At 46.0% G+C, this 21,803-nt stretch overlaps 1 protein-coding gene across 4 annotated transcripts in view; it reads left to right on the plus strand.

Annotated features, from left to right (window-relative positions):
* LOC139260068 (partitioning defective 3 homolog B-like) overlaps positions 1 to 21,803 on the plus strand; it is a 1,396,127-nt gene that overhangs the window by 1,244,258 nt on the left and 130,066 nt on the right. For all 4 annotated transcript variants that reach the window (XM_070876196.1, XM_070876197.1, XM_070876199.1 and 1 more), the window contains one exon: positions 5,609 to 5,741. In XM_070876196.1, coding sequence (XP_070732297.1) covers positions 5,609 to 5,741 — 133 coding nt within the window. The remainder of the gene's footprint in view (positions 1 to 5,608; positions 5,742 to 21,803) is intronic.

Below are 21,803 nucleotides of genomic sequence, written 5' to 3' on the forward strand. Positions count from 1 at the left end.
CTCCAGTGAATACAAGCCCAGTTGATCCAGTCTTTCTTGATAGGTCAGTCCCGCCATCCCGGGAATCAGTCTGGTGAACCTTCGCTGCACTCCCTCAATAGCAAGAATGTCCTTCCTCAGGTTAGGAGACCAAAACTGTACACAATACTCCAGGTATGGCCTTACCAAGGCCCTGTACAACTGTAGCAACATCTCCCTGCCCCTGTACTCAAATCCCCTCGCTATGAAGGCCAACATGCCATTTGCTTTCTTAACCGCCTGCTGTACCTGCATGCCAACCTTCAATGACTGATTTACCATGACACCCAGGTCTCTTTGCACCTCCCCTTTTCCTAATCTGTCACCATTCAGATAATAGTCTGTCTCTCTGTTTTTACCACCAAAGTGGATAACCTCATATTTATCCACATTATACTTCATCTGCCATGCATTTGCCCACTCACCTAACCTATCCAAGTCACTCTGCAGCCTCATAGCATCCTCCTCGCAGCTCACACTGCCACCCAACTTAGTGTCATCCACAAATTTGGAGATACTACATTTAATCCCCTCGTCTAAATCATTAATGTACAGTGTAAACAGCTGGGGCCCCAGCACAGAACCTTGCGGTACCCCACTAGTCACTGCCTGCCATTCTGAAAAGTCCCCATTTACTCTTACTCTTTGCTTCCTGTCTGACAACCAGTTCTCAATCCATGTCAGCACACTACCCCCAATCCCATGTGCTTTAACTTTGCACATTAATCTCTTGTGTGGGACCTTGTCGAAAGCCTTCTGAAAGTCCAAATATACCACATCAACTGGTTCTCCCTTGTCCACTCTACTGGAAACATCCTCAAAAAATTCCAGAAGATTTGTCAAGCATGATTTCCCTTTCACAAATCCATGCTGACTTGGACCTATTATATCACCTCTTTCCAAATGCACTATGACATCCTTAGTAATTGATTCCATCATTTTACCCACTACCGATGTCAGGCTGACCGGTCTATAATTCCCTGTTATCTCTCTCCCTCCTTTTTTAAAAGTGGGGTTACATTGGCTACCCTCCACTCCATAGGAACTGATCCAGAGTCAATGGAATGTTGGAAAATGACTGTCAATGCATCCACTATTTCCAAGGCCACCTCCTTAAGTACTCTGGGATGCAGTGCATCAGGCCCTGGGGATTTATCGGCCTTCAATCCCATCAATTTCCCCAACACAATTTCCCGACTAATAAGGATTTCCCTCAGTTCCTCCTCCTTACTAAACCCTCCGACCCCTTTTATATCCGGAAGGTTGTTTGTGTCCTCCTCAGTGAATACCGAACCAAAGTACTTGTTCAATTGGTCCGCCATTTCTTTGTTCCCCGTTATGACTTCCCCTGATTCTGACTGCAGGGGACCTACGTTTGTCTTTACTAATCTTTTTCTCTTTACATATCTATAGAAACTTTTGCAATCCGTCTTTGCAATAACGCACTCCACCCTATTCAGCATTCCACAGGTAACTCACTCCATCCTATTCAGCATTCCACAGGTAACTGATTCCACCCTATTCAGCATTCCACAGGTAACTCACTCCATCCTATTCAGCATTCCACAGGTAACTGATTCCACCCTATTCAGCATTCCACAGGTAACTCACTCCACCCTATTCAGCATTCCACAGGTAACTCACTCCACCCTATTCAGCATTCCACAGGTAACTCACTCCACCCTTTTCAGCATTCCACAGGTAACTCACTCCATCCTATTCAGCATTCCACAGGTAACTGATTCCACCCTATTCAGCATTCCACAGGTAACTCACTCCACCCTATTCAGCATTCCACAGGTAACTCACTCCACCCTATTCAGCATTCCACAGGTAACTCACTCCACCCTATTCAGCATTCCACAGGTAACTCACTCCATCCTATTCAGCATTCCACAGGTAACTGATTCCACCCTATTCAGCATTCCACAGGTAACTCACTCCACCCTATTCAGCATTCCACAGATAACTCACTCCACCCTATTCAGCATTCCACAGGTAACTCACTCCACCCTATTCAGCATTCCACAGGTAACTCACTCCATCCTATTCAGCATTCCACAGGTAACTGATTCCACCCTATTCAGCATTCCACAGGTAACTCACTCCACCCTATTCAGCATTCCACAGGTAACTCACTCCATCCTATTCAGCATTCCACAGGTAACTGATTCCACCCTATTCAGCATTCCACAGGTAACTCACTCCACCCTATTCAGTATTCCACAGGTAACTCACTCCACCCTATTCAGCATTCCACAGGTAACTCACTCCACCCTATTCAGAATTCCACAGGTAACTCACTCCACCCTATTCAGCATTCCACAGGTAACTCATTCCACCCTATTCAGAATTCCACAGGTTCTTCCTGGCATATCCCAAGGGTATCGTGCTTCTACCTATTCACATACAATAACCTTCCCCTTGCTCCCATCACCCCCCCATCTGAGAACAAAATATCTGGAGATGATCGTGAAGAGATAAATGTGAATTTATTTAAAACTAATACCAGTGAGTTGTGCCTGACTGTAACTTTGAGATAGATGGTCTTCTCCCACCATTCTGTCTGTTGTCCTGGGCACTGCAGAGAATCACTGATAGCTTTCTCATAATAAACATACAGAAGGCTGCCTGCAAGAACTTCCCTCATGATAGCTGGAGGTCATCTATTCTAAATTAAAAATGCGTGACTTGGTTTGGCTGCAAGTAATAATGACAGCAATGCCTTCTGTCCCAAGCATTTAAAGAAAAAAAATTGGTTGTACTTACTGTGATGAATGTGGCTTTATTAAAAATTCTATAAAGCAGATGTTTTACATTTCAATATGCTGTGATCAGGGTTACCATTCATGTAATTGGCTGTGGAGGGTAATGGCTGTTTTATGTGGTGTGCATTGTATTTTCATCTTCATGTCTGCTATCTTAAATGGTTGACTGCTGCAGTTCATACAATTATTTATTTTTGAATTCACCTCCTAGCTGTATTTGACAGGCCTGGGTTCGAAGCTTTGGCAGTCATTTTTTAAAATATAATATATGTCTTTACCTACACATATACAGAGGTGAGAGAGCATACTGTCAAATAATTTTGGAACTGTGGGCACCAATCAGGTGATGTCATCCAGTCCTGTTCATTTCCATTTACTAGTTGACCTCCCGTGACATTGCTTACAGTTAAAAATAAAAGTGAAAATGTTGACTCTTCCTGTTCCCTCTGCTTTTCCCTCATTCACTAATTATTTCTGGTTCCCCATCTCTTTCTGTTTGTCCTCCTTTTTCTATCTCTCTTTCTATGACTCACTCACTTGTTTATTTGTTAGCTTTCTCTTTGTTCCCAACACACACACACACTCACACTCATTCATTTTCGCTTTCATATGCTCTTGCTCGCTCTCCCTCTCTTGCTCTCTGCACTCTCTGTTGTGCCCTCTCCCCTTCTCTCCCCCACTTGCTCACTCTCCCTCGCTCGCTTTCCGGGGCCTGGCCTGGGGCTGCATCTTGCCCCCAGACTAGATGTAATTTCTGTTGGTGTCGTGGTGGAACTATGAAATTGAAGTTCGAACTCTGAAATTTGCATGAGAGAGAGAGGGGTAGGGGTAAGCTTGCTGAAATTCGGGTGTGGGGTGGGTGAATGGTGGTGAGTAGGGTGGAGTGGAGCTTGAACAAGGAGAGGCTCAACACCCAAAGTTGGAGCAGAAGGGAGTGGGGAGAGACCCAGAGGCCTGGGAAAGGACACACCGGGCCCAAGGCCAAATGCTGAAGCATTATTATGCTAGCCAAAATAATATAGACCGAAACAATAGGTACATTTGATATGAAATTGGTGACAGATTCCAAATAACATGGTCATGTTTTTTGTGACTAAAAGATGATGCACATTTATCTATATCTGTCAATATTTATCTCTATCTGTCTATATTTATCTATAGCTTTCCATCTATCTAACTCTCTATCTACTATATTTTAGTCAGTTGGGTACTTTTGAGTTGTACTGTACTACACACAGTTAGGATTAAGGTCATTCCTTGTTTTGCATCTTTTAAATGTAATGATACCTGATCTGGTTTGTAAGCTTATTTTAGTGGTCTCCAGCAAATTTGGTTTCCATTGTTGGAGTAGGTGGAAGGGCTGATTTGATGATGGGCATAAACACTGCTTTGAATTACAACATCTATGAAATCTGAAAAATGCATAGCCTGTAGCAGAAAGGTCACAAGTCATACCTGAATCCTGCTGTGCCTGTGAGTAGCTTACTAAATAAGTACGGTTGAATCCTGGTTCCTACGGGCAGTGTGAATAAGAAAAGACCTTGGGGGTAGGTTTCTGCTTTAGATGCAATCAGGAAATAGGGCTGGTTAGGTTACAGTTCAAGATGCCACTAAAATTAATTTGCATAATCACAAATGTAAAATCTTCTATGAATCAGCGCAATTGGGAAGCCTAATAGAATGTAATTGTTTATTTTTTCCTTACATTAAAAATATTCATTTATATATTTGAGTGTAAACTGCTGCAGTTTTATTAATACAGCTGAAAATGGGTTTAGCACAAAAAATAAGCATTTTTAATAATTGTCTCCCTTCCACTACCTGTGAGTAACCTGATTTTAAGTCACTAAAAATTACTTTTGGTAAAAAAACTAAACTGAATCATTTACAACTTTCATTGGTCAGTTTCTTAGTAAATTAAATAGTTTCAATATGTAAAAACTTTTAAAAATGTGCCTGTGCACTGAATAAAATGAGCTCAATTTACAGGCACAATCGGCGGAAACTTGTCATGCTCATTATTTCGATCTGTGTGTCGACGGCTTCAGGCAAAATTATTTTTAAACCAGCATTAATGATTGTGCAAACTCGATTTATGTTTGAGACAACTTACGTTTAAAATTTATTGAGCTTTTGCGCTGGTCGGGACGATTTCACTCTGCGCTGATAAAATGAGTACAAACTTGCAGAAACGCTGCCACCTTGTCATTTTTACATCTATCATCTTCAGATTTCAATACTAACTCATTCAATGTTTCCACTGTACTGCAGACCCTAATTTTGATCTTCACCACAAGTGGAAACATCTGCGTCTACCCTATCAAACCCCTTCATAATTTTAAAGACCTCTATCAAGACACCCTTTTCTAGAGAAGTGCGGGCAGTGCAGTTGTCTAAGCAGTATTAAAAGGAATGGATGAGTTTTTGAAACAACCTGGCCCAAAGAGACTGACATGTTGACCTGCGACAGGAAATGATATGTTCATGGCCCTAAATCCTAGAGATGACTTGATTACATCATTCTGACGTCCTCCCTAGATAACGGTGGTAAGGTGTTTTTCACCTTCATTGCAACTTTAATGAGAGAAAAATAAATGATTCGTACCAATTTTGCAGAGGTTAATATGGGCAGTCTTGGGAGCTGGGGAGTAGGTGCTTCAGCAATCAGAAAAAGATCTGATTAGGAAGTCAAAAATTCCTAAATGTGAAAAAATAAAGCTGCCATCCATCGTCGGTGATTGTTAACAGTGAGCCATTGCATTGTCTGTAACCACTGAGGTCAGAAGGCTCAACATTTAACCCTGTCCCATTCTTCTGTGTAGTGCAAGACCCACTAACGTTGAGCGGATCCACCAACTGAGGAAGGAGTACCACCAGGCCAAACGGGAGGGTGCCATTCCATCTTACGAAGAGCATGAAGGCAGGTGGCGACCTAGTGACTATGAACCACCTTGGGTAAGTCTCGTCACATGCGGTGAGGGAGATGCCCTTTGTTTATTCACCATGACTAAACCCGGTCAAACTGGACCTGTTCCTCATGCAGCTGAACGGACATCTGAACCAAAGTAGAAACCCACAGTGGCCTAAGCCGTTAAGTTCTAGCTGCACTGATTTCAATCGCAACTGTCTTTGAGTAAGTGCTTCGCGGGCATGTATCGAGCTGAACAACATGGCTCTAATGTATTTTGGCCAGTGGTAGGCAGAAATAAATATCTACTTGTGTCACCATATGGTTTCTTGACTTGTCCCAGATGGATGGTTATTTTGATACCTAGGTTAAGAATTTTGTATTATTTATCTGTGGGTTTTTTTGTGCATTAAGTTTAGATGGAAGCAATGTTTTTTGGCAATTTATTCAGCAATGCTCTTTTGTTTATCCCCTAAGGGACATCATACTTCTGGGATTCTTACCTCTCCAAGTACAGGGGAGGCGGTTCAAATGAGTTTATTTTGATTTACTAAGAGAAACGAAAAAAGCACAGCGTCCCGGATACCAAGTAAACAAACAGCAGCTGACTTGCCTTCTCACGATCGCTTTAACAAGTTAACTTGTTAGAAGCAAACCGTTGGGTGGTTTCTAAACCCTCTATATAAATGACCACAGCGTTGTGAAGTGACACTGTGACTAACTCCTCACTGCGTAGTAGGGATGCCAATCCTCCAGGAAAGATTAATCTCCTGGTTACTGCTGCGAGAAACAAAGGAGAAAAAACATAGAGGCCTTAAAACAGAATTGTCTTTTTTTTGTATTTTCTTTGAACACTTTTTTGTTTCTTATTTGTAGTAAAATATTGGAGATTGGAAAAAGGGTCGTTTGACTTGGAGGCGATAGGTCATGTGACCTCCAGAACTACATCCAATCAGAGTTGGCAACCCTCGTGCGTAGTGACTTAGCCTTTCTTTCCATTTGACTACTGGAGGGTGGAGGTTGTAGGAAGATTATACCCAAAAAAAGTGCATTTAATTGTATTTTTTAATAGCTTACATGGGTTCAACCCAAAAGTGTGAAAGACTAAAGCAGCGTGGTGTGCTGGCACTCTGTGCAGTTGGGTGGGACCATGGGTGTTTGCCCCTCAGACATGTTGGAGCAGGGAATCTTTGACCTCAGTGAAGGCTAAGGAGAAGGTGGGGAGATAAGAGTCTGCACTACTGTGAGGGATTCTATGCACCCAACAAAGAGGAAGAAAGTATCGATCTACATCACTTGTGCACCTCCAGGTGGAACTAATAAAGACATTATTTTTCAGAGAATGGTGCAAAGTATAATTTGAAAGACTAAAACTTAAAAATCATGGTAGTATACATCTGAAGTGACGATCAGATTTGGACCAAGTACTGATAACAAATGTTGTTGCGAGACAATTGGAAAATTGTGCTGCTGCCCATCACTCAACCTGATTTGCATTGGCTGGGGATATGTTTTACTAGTTCTTTGCCAAGCAGTGAGCTGATGCATTTTATGAAAATGGAACATTTCAAAAAAGACTTGTATTTCTATAGCACCTTTCATTACCTCAGCCAATGAAATACTTTTTGAAGTGTAACCACTGTTGTAATGTAGGAAACGGGGCAGCCAATTTGCACACAGCAAGGTCCCACAAACATGTAATAATAACCAGATAATCAGTTTTCATTGATATTAGTTGAAGGATAAATGTCGGCCAGATCACAGGGAGAACTCCTTTGAATCTTAATGGGGGAGGTTGCAGGGAGAAATGATGCAAATCTGATGTTTTGAGGAGTAGGAGGGGATGAAGGAGGGGATGTATGCTTTACCTGTGGCTCATCCTATTGAGTTATTAATGGTGGCTATCTATTAAATCAGTATCACAGATCCAGCTAAATGTCACAGCTGAAGAGGCAGTCAAGTGGTGCTTAAACTAGCCTGTCAGTAGATGCTAATTGTTAATCAGAATGTTTCTTGAGGAATCACTTCAATACCCATATTGGTCTTAATAGTCCCGACAGCAGCATAGGTGAGTTTCGCAACTTAGCGGAATGATACCCTGCAGCCCCATCTTTCAGCTATGACGCTAACCCATCTGCCCTCTTAGGTGAGTGTAATATGGCACTATTTTTAAAAAGGACAGGGGAGTTTTCTTCAGTGTCCGAACCAGTATTTCTCCCTCAACCAACATCAATAAAACAGATTATCTGGTCATTATCACATTGCTGTTTGTGGGACCTTGCTGTGCACAAATTGTCTGCCGTGTTTTCTACATTACAACAGTGACTACATTTCAAAAGTACTTCATTGACTTTGGGACGTCCTGAGGTCATGAAATGCGCTATATAAATATAAGTTCTTTTCTTTTTGTATCCATATCTAAGTCGCAATTTCTAAGGCATCAAGGGGTATGGGGAAAAAGCGGGAATAATGGACCCAAGTTTCGACATGATTTGCTCCTGATTTTTAGGAGCAACTGGTGTAGAACGGAGTATCTTAGAAATCGGAATTCTCGCCATTTAGTTTGCTCCAGTTCTAGTCAGTTAGAACAATTTCACTTTGGAACAGAATTTGTTTTTCAAAAGGGGGCGTGTCCGGCCACTTACGTCTGTTTTCAAAGTTTCGTCAGTGAAAACTTACTCCAAACTAACTTAGAATGGAGTAAGTGAAGATTTTTGTATGCTCGAAAAAACCTTGTCTACACTTTAGAAAATCAGGTGTAGGTTACAAATTAGGCATAGGGAACGAGGTGGGGGGGGGGGGGGAAGGGAAGTCATTAAATTCTACAATCAATCCTTAGTTATACTTATACAAATATTATATAAATAAATCAAACCTGAATAAAAATGTATAAGCAAAGAAAATATTAAATAAACCATCTTCCTACCTATGTGAAACAGCAGCAGCATTCGAGCTGCTGTGCTTCAGGCAGGCCTTTCATGTTGGAGACAGGCAGGGGTGTGGCGTCAGTGTCTCGACAGCAGCGGTAGGCGGGAAGCAGCCTTCGAGCTGAGCTGCGGTGCTTGAGGCAGGCCTTCATTCCCCGCGAAGACGGACTTGAGACCATTCGGCCATGGGATTGCAGCGGTGTCAGTAGCTGGCCGGGAGTCGAAGAAAGAACACAGGACACATGCAGCTGATTAAGATTCTTTAGGCCGTTCGGCCACGCTTATGGGGCGGCGTCAGTGGGTCCAAGAAACAAATCTTCACTTTTTCTGCAGTCCTTTTAAAAATGGCCGAGTGCCAATGTTTGTTTGAGACTGCGCATGCGCGCACGCTCCAATGCGCACGCGCAGGGTTGCCGGCACCACGAAGGCTAATTTAAATTGTACCCGCCCCCCTGCTACTTAGAAAATCGGCGCGAGTGTTAGGCTCCGCCCCCTGCTGCGAAGAGCGCGCCGCGCCAAGCAGACATCGAGCTCCAAGGAGCTCGAGAATATCGGACTTTTTTTTAAGCGCAGTTTTCAGCGCGAAAAACAGGCGCCCAGCTCGGAGGTGCGCCGTTTTCGCCGCGGGACGAAACTTGGGGCCATGGTGTTAAGACAGAGGATCAGCCATGATCATATTGAATGGCGGTGCAGGCGCGAAGGGCCAAATGGCCTACTACTCCTATTTTCTATGTTTCCGTTACACTGGGTGGTCGCATAGCTGTCCGGAGCTCCCATTCAGCCAGCGCACGGGCTTTTAAACATGTGCAGGAATGCACCTCCCAAAAAATTAAAGGGAACATTACTGTGCGCCATTGCACTGTTCTTTAAGGGGTAACCAGAATTGTGGGAGTAATTACTGTGAGCATCAACTACTTACCTCTGGGTAAATGATTCCCACATATTTTTATTTATTGTTCCCACCAAGAAGTCTCATTTTAAAAATGAAACAATACTTTTCAAGGTTACCACAATAGGACCCTGTTAGTTCCCTAGTAAACAATGATGTTGGCATGTTCCAGTGACATCAGCCGAAGGGATTTCCTTAGAATTTGCCTCCTTCCTACTATTGTAGTTGGTGTGAGGAGACAGTTTTCAGACTAATCTCGAGCCATCTCTGTTGTCTCTGAGTATTTTATTATGTTTGCTGTTCCAATTTGTGTCTGACAACAACTTATATAGCACCTTTAGCATAATAAAACATCCCAAGGCACTTCACGGGAGCATCATCAGACAAAATTTGACACCAAGCAATACAAGGAGATATTAGAACAGGTGAAAAAGGGAGGTTTTAATGAGCGTCTTGAAGCAGGAGAGCTAGTAAAGAGACAGAGGTGTAATTCCAGATCTTGAGGCCTAGGCAGCTGAAGGCATGGCCGGCAATGGTGGGGCAAAGCAAATCGTGGATGTACAAGAGGCCAGGGTTGGAGGAGCGTAGAGTTGGAGGAGGGTCATAGGGCTGGAGGAGGTTACAGAGATAGGGAGCGGTAAGGCCATGAAGGGATTTGAACACAAGGAAGCCAATTTTAAATTCAAGGCATTGCTGGACAGGGAGCCAGTGTAGGTCAACAGGGGGTGATGGGTGACACCTATAGAGTAAGCTTTTCTTATCGCCATGGGAAGCTAAATTAAGGTCGATCTGCCATGTTGTAAGTGTTCCTAATCAGTGGTGAAATGATTGGGCAGGTTTTGTCTTTATTAGGATCGTTTGTTAATTTTTTTCCTGTAGGATATCATGCCCCATTGCCTCATAAAAAGGATTTGGGCAACTGATATGCAATGAGGAATTGATGTCATTACTTTATAATCAGTGACGGAGATGCCCAAGAGCAGTTTGTAATTACCTCCTTTCCTATCCTCTCTTGCCTCCGCTCAGTGCATTTCCTTACGGCACATTTAAGGTCAGGAGTTAATGATATGTGGGGTAATTGGAATGGACTGCCAGCCTTTTTTAACCGCTCTATGGCATGGCGCATGAATGTACTGGCCCACTGAGCCACTAAGCAGACTAATGGGAGTTTTGTAAACCTCATTCTCTTCCAGACAAACTGTGAATTGACAACCTAAAATTAATTTTAGACTGTTCTGACCAAAACAGCACCGGGAAGTGAGTAATCACATTTCCAGGGACTGACGTTATGCTGGCATTTTCTTTATAGCTGGGCTTTAGACTGAGCAGCAAGGTCATGACTGATAAGTGTTCCTGTTAATGATAGTCAGTTTAGTCAGTGAAGTTATCATTAGAGTAAACAGATAAACGAAGAAGGCCATGTATAAGGGCTGGTGTCGCGCTGCAAAAATCATGTCCGTTGTGTCCCGTAGGGGACGAAATCCACACTGTGACTCTGGGAGGAGCTCCTCGGCCATGGGGAGAAGACGGTTGACGAGGGCACTAACGACAACTTTCCCAGTGGCTGATAGCAGGGAGATTCCTCTGTAGTTGCCGCAGTCGGACTTGTCCCCTTTTTTAAAATGGTCACGATCACTGTATCTCTGAGCTCTCCTGACAAACTCTCCTCCCTCCAGATGAGAGAGATGAGGTAATGTATCCGCGCCAACAGCGCCTCTCCGCCATACTTTAGTGCCTCAGCAGGGATTTCATCCCCTCCCATAGCCTTGTTATTCTTGAGCTGTCTTATAGCTTTTCCTACCTCGTGCGGCATTGGGATTTCACTGAGGTGGTGGCGGGTCACATGCTGCAGGATGGAGTCGATAACACTCAACCGCGAGGGTCTATGGAGCATCCTCCTCTATTTCGGATGCCCCCAAAAGTTCGTCAACATCCTCCGCCTGCTCCACGACGACATGCAGGCCGTGATCCTTACCAACAGATCCATTACAGACCCAATCCACATCCGGACCGGGGTCAAACAGGGCTGCGTCATCGCCCCAACCCTCTTAATCTTCCTCGCTGTCATGCTCCATCTCATAGTCAACAAACTCCCCGCTGGAGTGGAACTAAACTACAGAACCAGTGGGAAAGCTGTTCAACCGTTGCCGTCTCCAGGCCAGGTCCAAGACCACCCCAACCTCTGTCATCAAGCTACAGTACGCGAATGACGCCTGTGTCTGCGCACAATCAGAAGCTGAACTCCAGGACATAGTCGACATATTTACTGAGGTGTACGAATGCATGGGCCTTACGCTAAACATCCGTAAGACAAAGGTCCTACACCAGCTTGTCCTCGCCGCACAGCACTGCCCCCCAGTCACCAAGATCCACAGCGTGGCCCTGGATAACGTGGACCATTTCCCATACCTCGGGAGCCTTTTATCAACAAAAGAAGACAATGATGAGGAGATTCAACATCGCCTCCAGTGCGCAGCGCAGCCTTCGGCCACTTGAGGAAAAGAGTTTTCGAAGATCAGGCCCTCAAATCTACCACCAAGCTCATGGTCTACAGGGCTGTAGTAATACCTGCCCTCCTGTATGGCTCAGAGACATGGACCATGTACAGTAGACACCTCAAGTCGCTGGAGAAATACCACCAACGATGCCTCTGCAAAGATCCTGCAAAGCCCCTGGGAGGACAGGCGCACCAACATTAGTGTCCTCATCCAGGCCAACATCCCAAGCATTGAAGCACTGACCACATTTGATCAGCTCCGCTGGGCAGGCCACATTGTCCGCATGCCAGACACGAGACTCTCAAAGCAATCACTGTACTCGGAACTCATTCATGGCAAATGAGCCAAAGGTGGGCAGAGGAAACATTACAAGGACACCCTCAAAGCCTCCCTGATAAAGTGCAACATCCCCACCGACACCTGGGAGTCCCTGGCCAAAGACCGCCTTAAGTGGAGGAAGTGCAACCGGAAGGGCGCTGAGCATCTCGAGTCTCATCGCCGAGAGCATGCAGAAAACAAGCGCAGGCAGTGGAAAGAACGTGCGGCAAACCTGTCCCACCCTCCCTTACCCTCAACGACCATCTGTCCCATCTATGGCAGGGACTGTGGCACTTGTATTGGACTGCTCAGCCACCTAAGGACTCATTCTAAGAGTGGAAGCAAGTCTTCCTCGATTCCGAGGGACTGCCTATGATGAAACAGATAAAACAGTAGGCACTTAATCACTGGAGTAAAAGATTACAGTTTGTTGCATAGTCATTGTAGCATGGACATTTCCCAAGGGGAAAAAAATTACTAGTGTAAATGTAATGGACATGAAAGTCGCCATCAGGAGTGACTAAATAGTAATAAAATCTTTTTTGAACTCAGAGAGGAATCACCAGGAAAACATGTCAAAAAGTGCAATATTGAAGCTTTACCCACAACTGTCCACTGTTGTTAGTATAAAATGGAATTCCTTAAGTGTTTTTCAATACAAAATTGATCCTTTTTTTCGCCCGTAAAAGCCTGTGCCCTGCTAATGCGCTGGAAGCAATCATTTTTCCTAACCTCCACAGACAAATGAATAGGGCATCATCCAGACAGGGGAAAAAAAACTACTGTCCCTTAAAGCTTAATTTTCGAACTGTACTCCACAGACGGTCGGATGTATGCAAGGACATTAGCTCTTTGTCTATGTGGAGCGGGCATATCCTGTGTTGTGAGCAGTGTCTTGAGAATTCTACACTCCATATGTTTCCATATTTGTGCACATGTTAGCACATTATTTCTGTTGCAGAATAGTATTAAGAATAAAAAAAACATTTTATGCAGTTGTGTTGCTGACACTATTCGAAGTGAGGACAGGACATCCCATGGAATGTCTCAGTATTTCCAGTCAGGAGTATATCAGTAATTGCAGGCAATCCCTCGGAGTGTATCAGTATTGGTAGGCTATCTCCAGGGGTGTATCAGTATTTACAGGCTATCCTCAGGAGTGTATCAGTATTTATATTGGTCCCACCACACAGAATAGTGTAAAACCACTCAGAGCTTGGCTGGATGCAGGAGTCATAGGGCCCGATATTGGTGGCCTTAAAACCCACTTCCGCCGAGTTTTGCCTCCGATTTCCTCTCTCTCCCAGTTTCCACTTGGGCTGGAGCAGGCGAGAGAGGAGTACCGCTGGGAACCGCCTGTTGACGCCCTCTGGCGGCCAAGTAGCGCAAGTGGCCGCCCGCCCGCCGAGATGCCAGATTGGTGCGGGCGGGAGTCGGCACCAGCAGGGGGTAGGACCGCTGCATGAAGGCAGGTCTAACCCCGACGCTGGGTATGAATTACGGAAAAAAAAAGTTCAGTGAACATATTTAAAATGTTATTTTCACAGTGACTTACCTGGATGGAGTCCCCTGAAGGTGTTCCATTTTTTTTTGTAATGCTTTTTATTTTCAGCTGTTCCACTCTTCCTGGGCCCGACTCCATCCTCGGTGACACTTGGGCGGCAAAAGCATTTGCCGTCGAGATTGAGAGCTCCTGCCCGCTGCTGCCTAGTTTGACGGTGTAAGCCGTTATTTTGCTGCCAGTCGGTACCGCTGTCACTTTTAGAGGAATCTTCCTGGCAAAGTACCGCCTGGTCTCTCGGCGGCCATCGGCGGTACTTTGGGTGGCACTTGGGCGGGCCTTGGCCATCATCAATTTCGGGCCCATAGTGTTGTCCTCCACCCCTATGGGGTATTGGACTTTGTTCTTCACAAAGTACCTCCGGCATTTCTTTCCTTCTGTAATCAGCAACAGTCACTCTGTTGTCAACACAGCACAATTCACCTTCAGTGTTTGGTATTTTTTCTCCAGCTTATTAGCTAGCTCTTCTATCATTGCAACCCAGTTTTGTTTGGTATTTTCAAACTATGGACTAGTTTTCAGGTTTTCTGTCATTGGCATTGACTTCTGTTTTTGAAGCATGATTTATTGTTTACACGCTTAAGCTGATTGATTGAGTCTCCAGTTGACTGTGCCTTTTTGTTGGTTGATTCGTCCTTGACTTTGGCCCATGGAGATGTTTGGTTTCAAGATCTGTGTTTTACTCTATGAATCTTTTCAAGTGACTGATGCCTATGGAAAGTGTTACACTCATAATAAATGGTCAAACCGAGTACTGTGTGTAATGAGCAAGTATGACCTTAGCTCCTTTATTGTAGTTCCAGAGTGCAGGTACCTTATGGGTGGCCTGCTTATATACTGTACTCCCAAGGGATGCTGGGATCCCTTGGGACTCCAACAGGTAGGCCCTCTGGTGGACAGGTGTGATGCAGGTTACAAGGTTACAAGGGGTTAAATACATAACATCACTCCCCTGTGAAGTCAACAATATACTTATTTACAAGGTGAGACGATCTGGGGCTTTGCGCTCCCTTGTCGATCGTCTTGGTACAAATGTTGGTGTGGTTGGGTTGGTCAGTTCTTCATTGGGCTGTTGGGCAGCCGGCCTTGCCGGGCTGCTGGGATGATAAGTTCTGTTTCATGGTCAACTGTGATGTCAGTTGCCACTTGTGTGTGTGTGTGTTGGAAGGTCAAAGTTGATGGTGTCCTCTTCAGGTTATTCGTAGCTGTTGGTGAGCCGCAGTTTAATTTGGTTCAAGTGTTTTCTGTGCGTTTGTCTATTCGTCAGTTTGACCTGAAACACCCTACTCCCCTCTTTGGTTGTGACCATACCAACAAGCCATTTGGGACCATGTCCATAATTGAGCACAAATACAGGATCATTGATCTCAATATCACGTGACAAGTTTGTGCGGTCATGGTACACAATCTGTTGATGCCACTTGTCCTCCACGTGATCAGGTAGATCAGGGTGGGTCAGAGAGAGCCTTGTTTTAAGCGCCCCTTTCATGAGCAGCTCGGTTGGGGGAATCCCTGTGAGTGAGTGGGGTCTGGTGCGGTAGCTGAGCAGTACTTGGAACAATCGGATCTGCAGCGAGCCTTCCGACACACGTTTCAAGCTTTGCTTGATGGTCTGGACTGTCTGTTCTGCCTGGCCGTTGGATGTGGGCTTGAATGGCGCAGATGTGACATGTTTGATCCCGTTGCGGGTCATGAACTCTTTGAATTCGGCACTTGTGAAGCACAGCCCATTGTCGCTGGCTAGGACATCGGGCAGGCTATGCGTGGCAAACATAGCTCTTAGATTTTCAATGGTGGCCGTGGACGTGCTTCTAGACATTATTGCACGATCCATCCACTTTGAGTAAGCATCCACGACAACCAAAAACATTTTGCCTAGGAATGGGCCTGCATAGTCTACATGGATCCTCAACCACGGTTTGGTTGGCCAGGACCATAGACTTAGCGGTGTCTCTCTGGGTGCATTGCTCAACTGAGAGCAAGAGTTGCACTGGCGTACATAAGACTCTAAATCTGAGTCGATGCCTGGCCACCACACATGGGATCTGGCTATGGCTTTCATCATCACGATACCTGGGTGGGTGCTGTGTAGTTCCCCAATAAATGTGTCTCTGCCTTTCTTGGGCAATACCAATGATTGCCCCACAAGAGACAGTCCACTTGCAGGGACAGCTCATCTTTGCGTCTGTGGAATGACTGGTCCAGGTCCTGATCTGGCGGGCCGTAACGGGGGACTTCTCTTCTCAAATGCTTCCATGACCATTAGCAAGTCCGCTGGCAGTGCCATTTCCACCCCTGTGGTGGGCAATGATAGCCGACTGAGAGCATCTGCGCAATTCTCTGTGCCCGGTCTGTGGCGGATTACATAGTTGTATGCCGACAGTGTGAGCGCCCATCTTTGGATATGGGCAGAGGCATTGGTATTGATCCCTTTGCTCTCCGAGAACAGCGATATGAGCGGCTTGTGGTCAGTTTCAAGCTCGATCTTGAGGCCAAACAAGTACTGGTGCATTTTTTTTACCCTGTAAACGCACGCCGGAGCCTCTTTTTCAACCATACTGTCGGCCCTTTCGGCCTTGGACAAGCTCCTGGATGCATAGGTTACTGATTGCAATATTCTCGATTCATTAGCCCGTTGCAACACACACCCGACCCCGTAAGACGACGCATTGCAAGCTAACACTAGTCGTTTACTTGGGTTATACAGGACAAGCAGTTTGTTAGAACACAGTAAATTTATGGCTTTCTTAAAGGCAGCCTCTTATGAATTCCCCCATACTCAGTCGTCTCCCTTGTGCAGTAGCGCATGCAGAGGTTCTAGCAGGGTGCTTAACCCAGGTAGGAAATTACTGAAGTAGTTTAGGTGTCCCAGAAACGACTGCAGTTCCATCACGTTCCGTGGTGGCGGCGCGTTATTGATGGCCCCGGTCTTGGCATCGGTGGGTCTGATGCCGTCTGCTGCGATTCTCCTTCCTAAGAATTCGACAACCTGTGCCAGGAAAACACACTTCGAGAGTTTCAGCCTGAGCCCCACGTAATCCAACCGATTAAGAACCTCTTCCAGGTTTTTCAAGTGCTCCACGGTGTTCCGACCTGTAACCAATATGTCGTCCTGGAAGACCACTGTACAGGGAACCGACTTTAGCAGGCTCTCCATGTTCCGCTGGAAGATCGCTGCAGCCGATCGAATCCCAAACAGGCATCGGTTGTAGATAAATAGAACTTTGTGCGTGTTGATGCAGGTGAGGCCTTTCGAAGACTCCTGTTCCTGCATCATGTAGGCCGAGGTTAGGTCTAGCTTGGTGAACGTTTTCCCTCCAGCAGGGTCGCGAATAGGTCAGCTGCCTTGGGTAGTGCGTACTGGTCCTGCAGCGATAAACGGTTAATTGTTACTTTATAGTCACCGCAAATTCTAACTGTACCGTCCTCCTTAAGTACCAGAACAATCGGGCTGGACCAGTCATTGAATTCCACCGGCGCGATGATGCCTTCACGTTGCAGCCTGTTCAGCTCGATTTGTACTTTTTCACGCATCATGTACGGTATCGCCCGAGCCTTGTGGTGGATGGGTCGTCGTGTACCGGGAACCAAATGGATCAGCACTTTCGCCCCCGAGAAACTTCCAATGCCTGACTCGAATAACACTGGGAACTTGCTTAGAACCTGGGTACATGCGGTGTCGTCGATGGATGAAAATGCTCGGATGTCGTCCCAGTTCCAGCGGTTTTTCCCGAGCCAGCTTCTACCAAATAATATGGGCCCATCCTCTGGCACAATCCACAGCGGGAGTTTGTGTACTGCTCCATCATAGGAGACTTTGACTTCAGCACTGCCAATTAACGGGATTAATTCCTTTGTGTAAGTCCTTAGCTTCGTGTGAATGGAGCTGAGCTTGGGCCTGTGTGCCTTCTTCCTTCACAGCTTGTCGAAGGCCGTTTTACTCATTCTGGATTGGCTTGCCCCCGTGTCCAGCTCCATAGACACTGGAATACCGTTCAGTTCAACTTTCAACATTATTGGTGGGCATTTCGTCATGAACGTGTGTACCCCTGCCTCTTCCGTGCGAGTTTCCAATTCTGTTTGATCCACTGTGGATCGATCTTCCTCTGCAACGTGATAGTTTGCAGCTCGCCTGCACATTTATTGGAGGTGTTCCATTGTTCTGCAACCATTGCACACAAAGGCCCCAAGTTTCCAGACGCGGCAAAACAAGCATCCCTCTGAGCTGGGTGCCCGTTTTTCGCGCCGAAAATGGCGCCTGAAAAAAAACGCGCTATTCTCGAGCGTTTTGCAGCTCGATGTCAGCTTGGCGCGGTGCCCAGGGGGCGGAGCCTACCACTCGTGCCGATTTTGTAAGTAGGAGGGGGCGGGTACCATTTAAATGAGTTTTTTTCATGCTGGCAATCCTGCGCGTGCGCGTTGGAGCGTTCGCGCACGCACAGTGTGAAGAAAACATTGTCACTCGGCCATTTTTGTAGTTCTTTGTAGCTGTTCAATTTTTAAAATTTTTTAATAAAACCACATTGCCCTTCCATGATCAGCACTGAGGCTTCTTGCAGCAGTGAGAAGGCTGCAGGAAGCCTCAGAAGTTGAGGCAGCCGTTTCCCGACGGGCCCGACCGACGGCAGGGGGGCCTCCCCCCCCCCCCACCCTGTCGTCGGGAAACGGCTGCCTCAACTTCTGAGGCTTCCTGCAGCCTTCTCACTGCCTCCCCCCCGCTGCCGTCGGTCGGGCCCTCACTGCCTCTTCCCCCCACCCTGCCATCGGGAACGGCTGCCTCCTCACTGCCTCCCCCCCCCTGCCGTCGGGAACGGCTGCCTCCTCCCTGCCTCCCCCCCGCTGCCATCGCTCGGGCCCTCACTGCCTCCTCCCCCCCCCGCCTGCCGTCGGGAACAGCTGCCTCAACTTGTGAGGCTTCCTGCAGCCTTCTCCCTGCCTGAAGCACTTTCACACAGGTAGGAACATGGTTAATTTAATCTTTTCTTTGCTTATAAATTTTTATTCAGGTTGGAATTATTTGTATAAGTATAACTAAGGATTTATTGTAGAATGTAATGACTTCCATTCCCCTCCCCCACCCCCCCCCCCCCACCTCGTTCCGGACACCTAATTTGTAACCTGCACCTGATTTTTTAATGTGTAGACAAGGTTTTTTCAGTTCTACAAAAATCTTCACTTGCTCCATTCTAAGTTAGTTTGGAGTACGTTTTCACTGTGGAAACTTTCAAATCAGGCATCAGTGACTGGACACGCCTCCTTTTGAAAAAAAAATTATTTTCAAAAGCGAAACTGTTCTACATGACTAGAACTGCAGAAAACTTAAATGTGGAGAATTGCGATTTCTAAGATAGTCCGTTCTCCACCAGTTGCTCCTAAAAATCAGGAGCAAATCATGTGGAAACTTGGGGCCATAGTGCTTAAAGCGGCATTGATGGAGCCGATGATCACCCCCGCAGTGCCAACAGGGTGTTAACTGCCTCGCATTAACAGATGATGGCGGACTCTGGGTCAATTGAGGTCGGGCCACAGCAGCCAGCATGTACATTCTGCCATGTACATTTCTGCTCAAAACCGACGTTACTTTATGCATAGTACTGGCTGAAACTTCTTTGTTCTGTGAAATCTGCTTGGTGTTGTTGCTGGTGGACATAAATGCCTGGGCTATCGTTATGGCTTTACTCAGATTCGGAGTTTCTACAGTCAACAGTTTGCGAAGGATTGTCTCATGTCCGACGCCCAGTACAATAAAGTCTCAGAGCATTTGTTCGAGTAATCCCTCAAACTCACAATGTCCCGTCAGGCGTCTTAGTTAGGCGATGTAGCTCGCCACTTCCTGGCCCTCTGATCGTTGACACGTGTAGAACCGATATCTCGCCATCAAAACACTTTCCTTAGGAATTAGATGCTCCCGGACCAACGCACACAGCTCTTCGTAGGATTTCTCTGTAGGTTTAGCCCGGGCCAGGAGATTCTTCATGAGGCCATAGGTAGTTGCCCCACAGACAGTTAGGAGGATCGCCCTTCGTTTGGTCACATTCTCGTCCCCTTCCAGCTCGTTGGCTACGAAGTATTGGTCAAGTCTCTCCATGAAGGCCTCCCAATCGTCCCCCTCCAAGAACTTCTCCAGGATGCTGACTGTTCTCTGCATTTTAGCAAGGCTCGTTACCTCGTCGCCAATTGTTACACTCATAATAAATGGTCAGACCGAGTACTGTGTGTAATGAGCAAGTGTGACCTTAGCTCCTTTATTGTAGTTCCAGAGTGCAGGTACCTCGTGGGTGGCCTGCTTATATACCATACTCCCAAGGGATTCTGGGATCCCTTGGGACTCCAACAGGTAGGCCCTCTGGTGGATAGGTGTGATGCAGGTTACAAGGTTACAAGGCGTTAAATACATAACACAGTTTTTGCATTTTTCACAGGCTGCACATGATTTCCAAAAGTGCCTACTAGTTCCAGGTTAAGCAGCAGGGCTTGCAATGAATATCTGATTCATTGGATACAGACTCCACAGGGTGAGATGGTTTCTCACATAGCTACCTGCGAGGAGAGAGCTGGAAGTAATTTACATGCTTTTCCAGAGTACAGTTGCCTTGATTTGACAGCACATGATGCTTATAAGGGAGACTTGCATTTCTGTAATGCCTTTCACAGCCACAGGATGTCCCAAAGCGCTTTAAAGCCGATTAAGTAATTTTGAAGTGTTGCTACTGTGCTAATGTAGGAAACACCGCAACCAATTTGCACACAGCAAGGTCTCACAAACAGGAATGTGATAATGACCTGATAATCTGCTTTAGTAATGTTGGTTGAGGGATTAATATTAAACAGGACTGCGGGGAGAACTCCTCTGCTCTTTAAAATAGTGGCACACAATGTTCCCATTAATTTTTTTTTGGGTGTACAGCCCATTCAAAATACCACACATGCTTGGTTTTCCCCATTGAAGAGCCAGCTGTGCAGCTTAAAGGACACATTGGTGCCATGGGATCTCTGACGTCCACCTGAGAGGGCTGATCACTTTAACTTCTCATCGGAAAGATAGCACCTTTGATAGCGCAGCACTCCTTCATACTGCATAGAAGTGCCAGCCTAGATTATGTGCTCAAGTCATGGGACTTGAATCCGCAACCTTCTGACTTAGGAGGCAAAAGTGCTACCATAGAAACATAGAAAATAGGTGCAGGAGTAGGCCATTCGGCCCTTCTAGCCTGCACCGCCATTCAATGAGTTCATGGCTGAACATGCAACTTCAGTACCCCATTCCTGCTTTCTCGCCATACCCCTTGATCCCCCTAGTAGTAAGGACTTCATCTAACTCCATTTTGAATATATTTAGTGAATTGGCCTCAACAACTGTCTGTGGTAGAAAATTCCACAGGTTCACCACTCTCTGGGTGAAGAAGTTTCTCCTCATCTTGGTCCTAAATGCCTTACCCCTTATCCTCAGACTGTGTCCCCTGGTTCTGGACTTCCCCAACATTGGGAACATTCTTCCTGCATCTAACCTGTCTAAACCCATCAGAATTTTAAACGTTTCTATGAGGTCCCCTCTCATTCTTCTGAACTCCAGTGAATACAAGCCCAGTTGATCCAGTCTTTCTTGATAGGTCAGTCCCGCCATCCCGGGAATCAGTCTGGTGAACCTTCACTGCACTCCCTCAATAGCAAGAATGTCCTTCCTCAGGTTAGGAGACCAAAACTGTACACAATACTCCAGGTGTGGCCTCACCAAGGCCCTGTACAACTGTAGCAACACCTCCCTGCCCCTGTACTCAAATCCCCTCGCTATGAAGGCCAACATGCCATTTGCTTTCTTAACCGCCTGCTGTACCTGCATGCCAATCTTCAATGACTGATGTACCATGACACCCAGGTCTCGTTGCACCTCCCCTTTTCCTAATCTGTCACCATCC

This window comes from Pristiophorus japonicus, chromosome 3 (genome assembly GCF_044704955.1).
Source record: "Pristiophorus japonicus isolate sPriJap1 chromosome 3, sPriJap1.hap1, whole genome shotgun sequence".
NCBI classification, from domain to species: Eukaryota; Metazoa; Chordata; class Chondrichthyes; family Pristiophoridae; genus Pristiophorus; species Pristiophorus japonicus.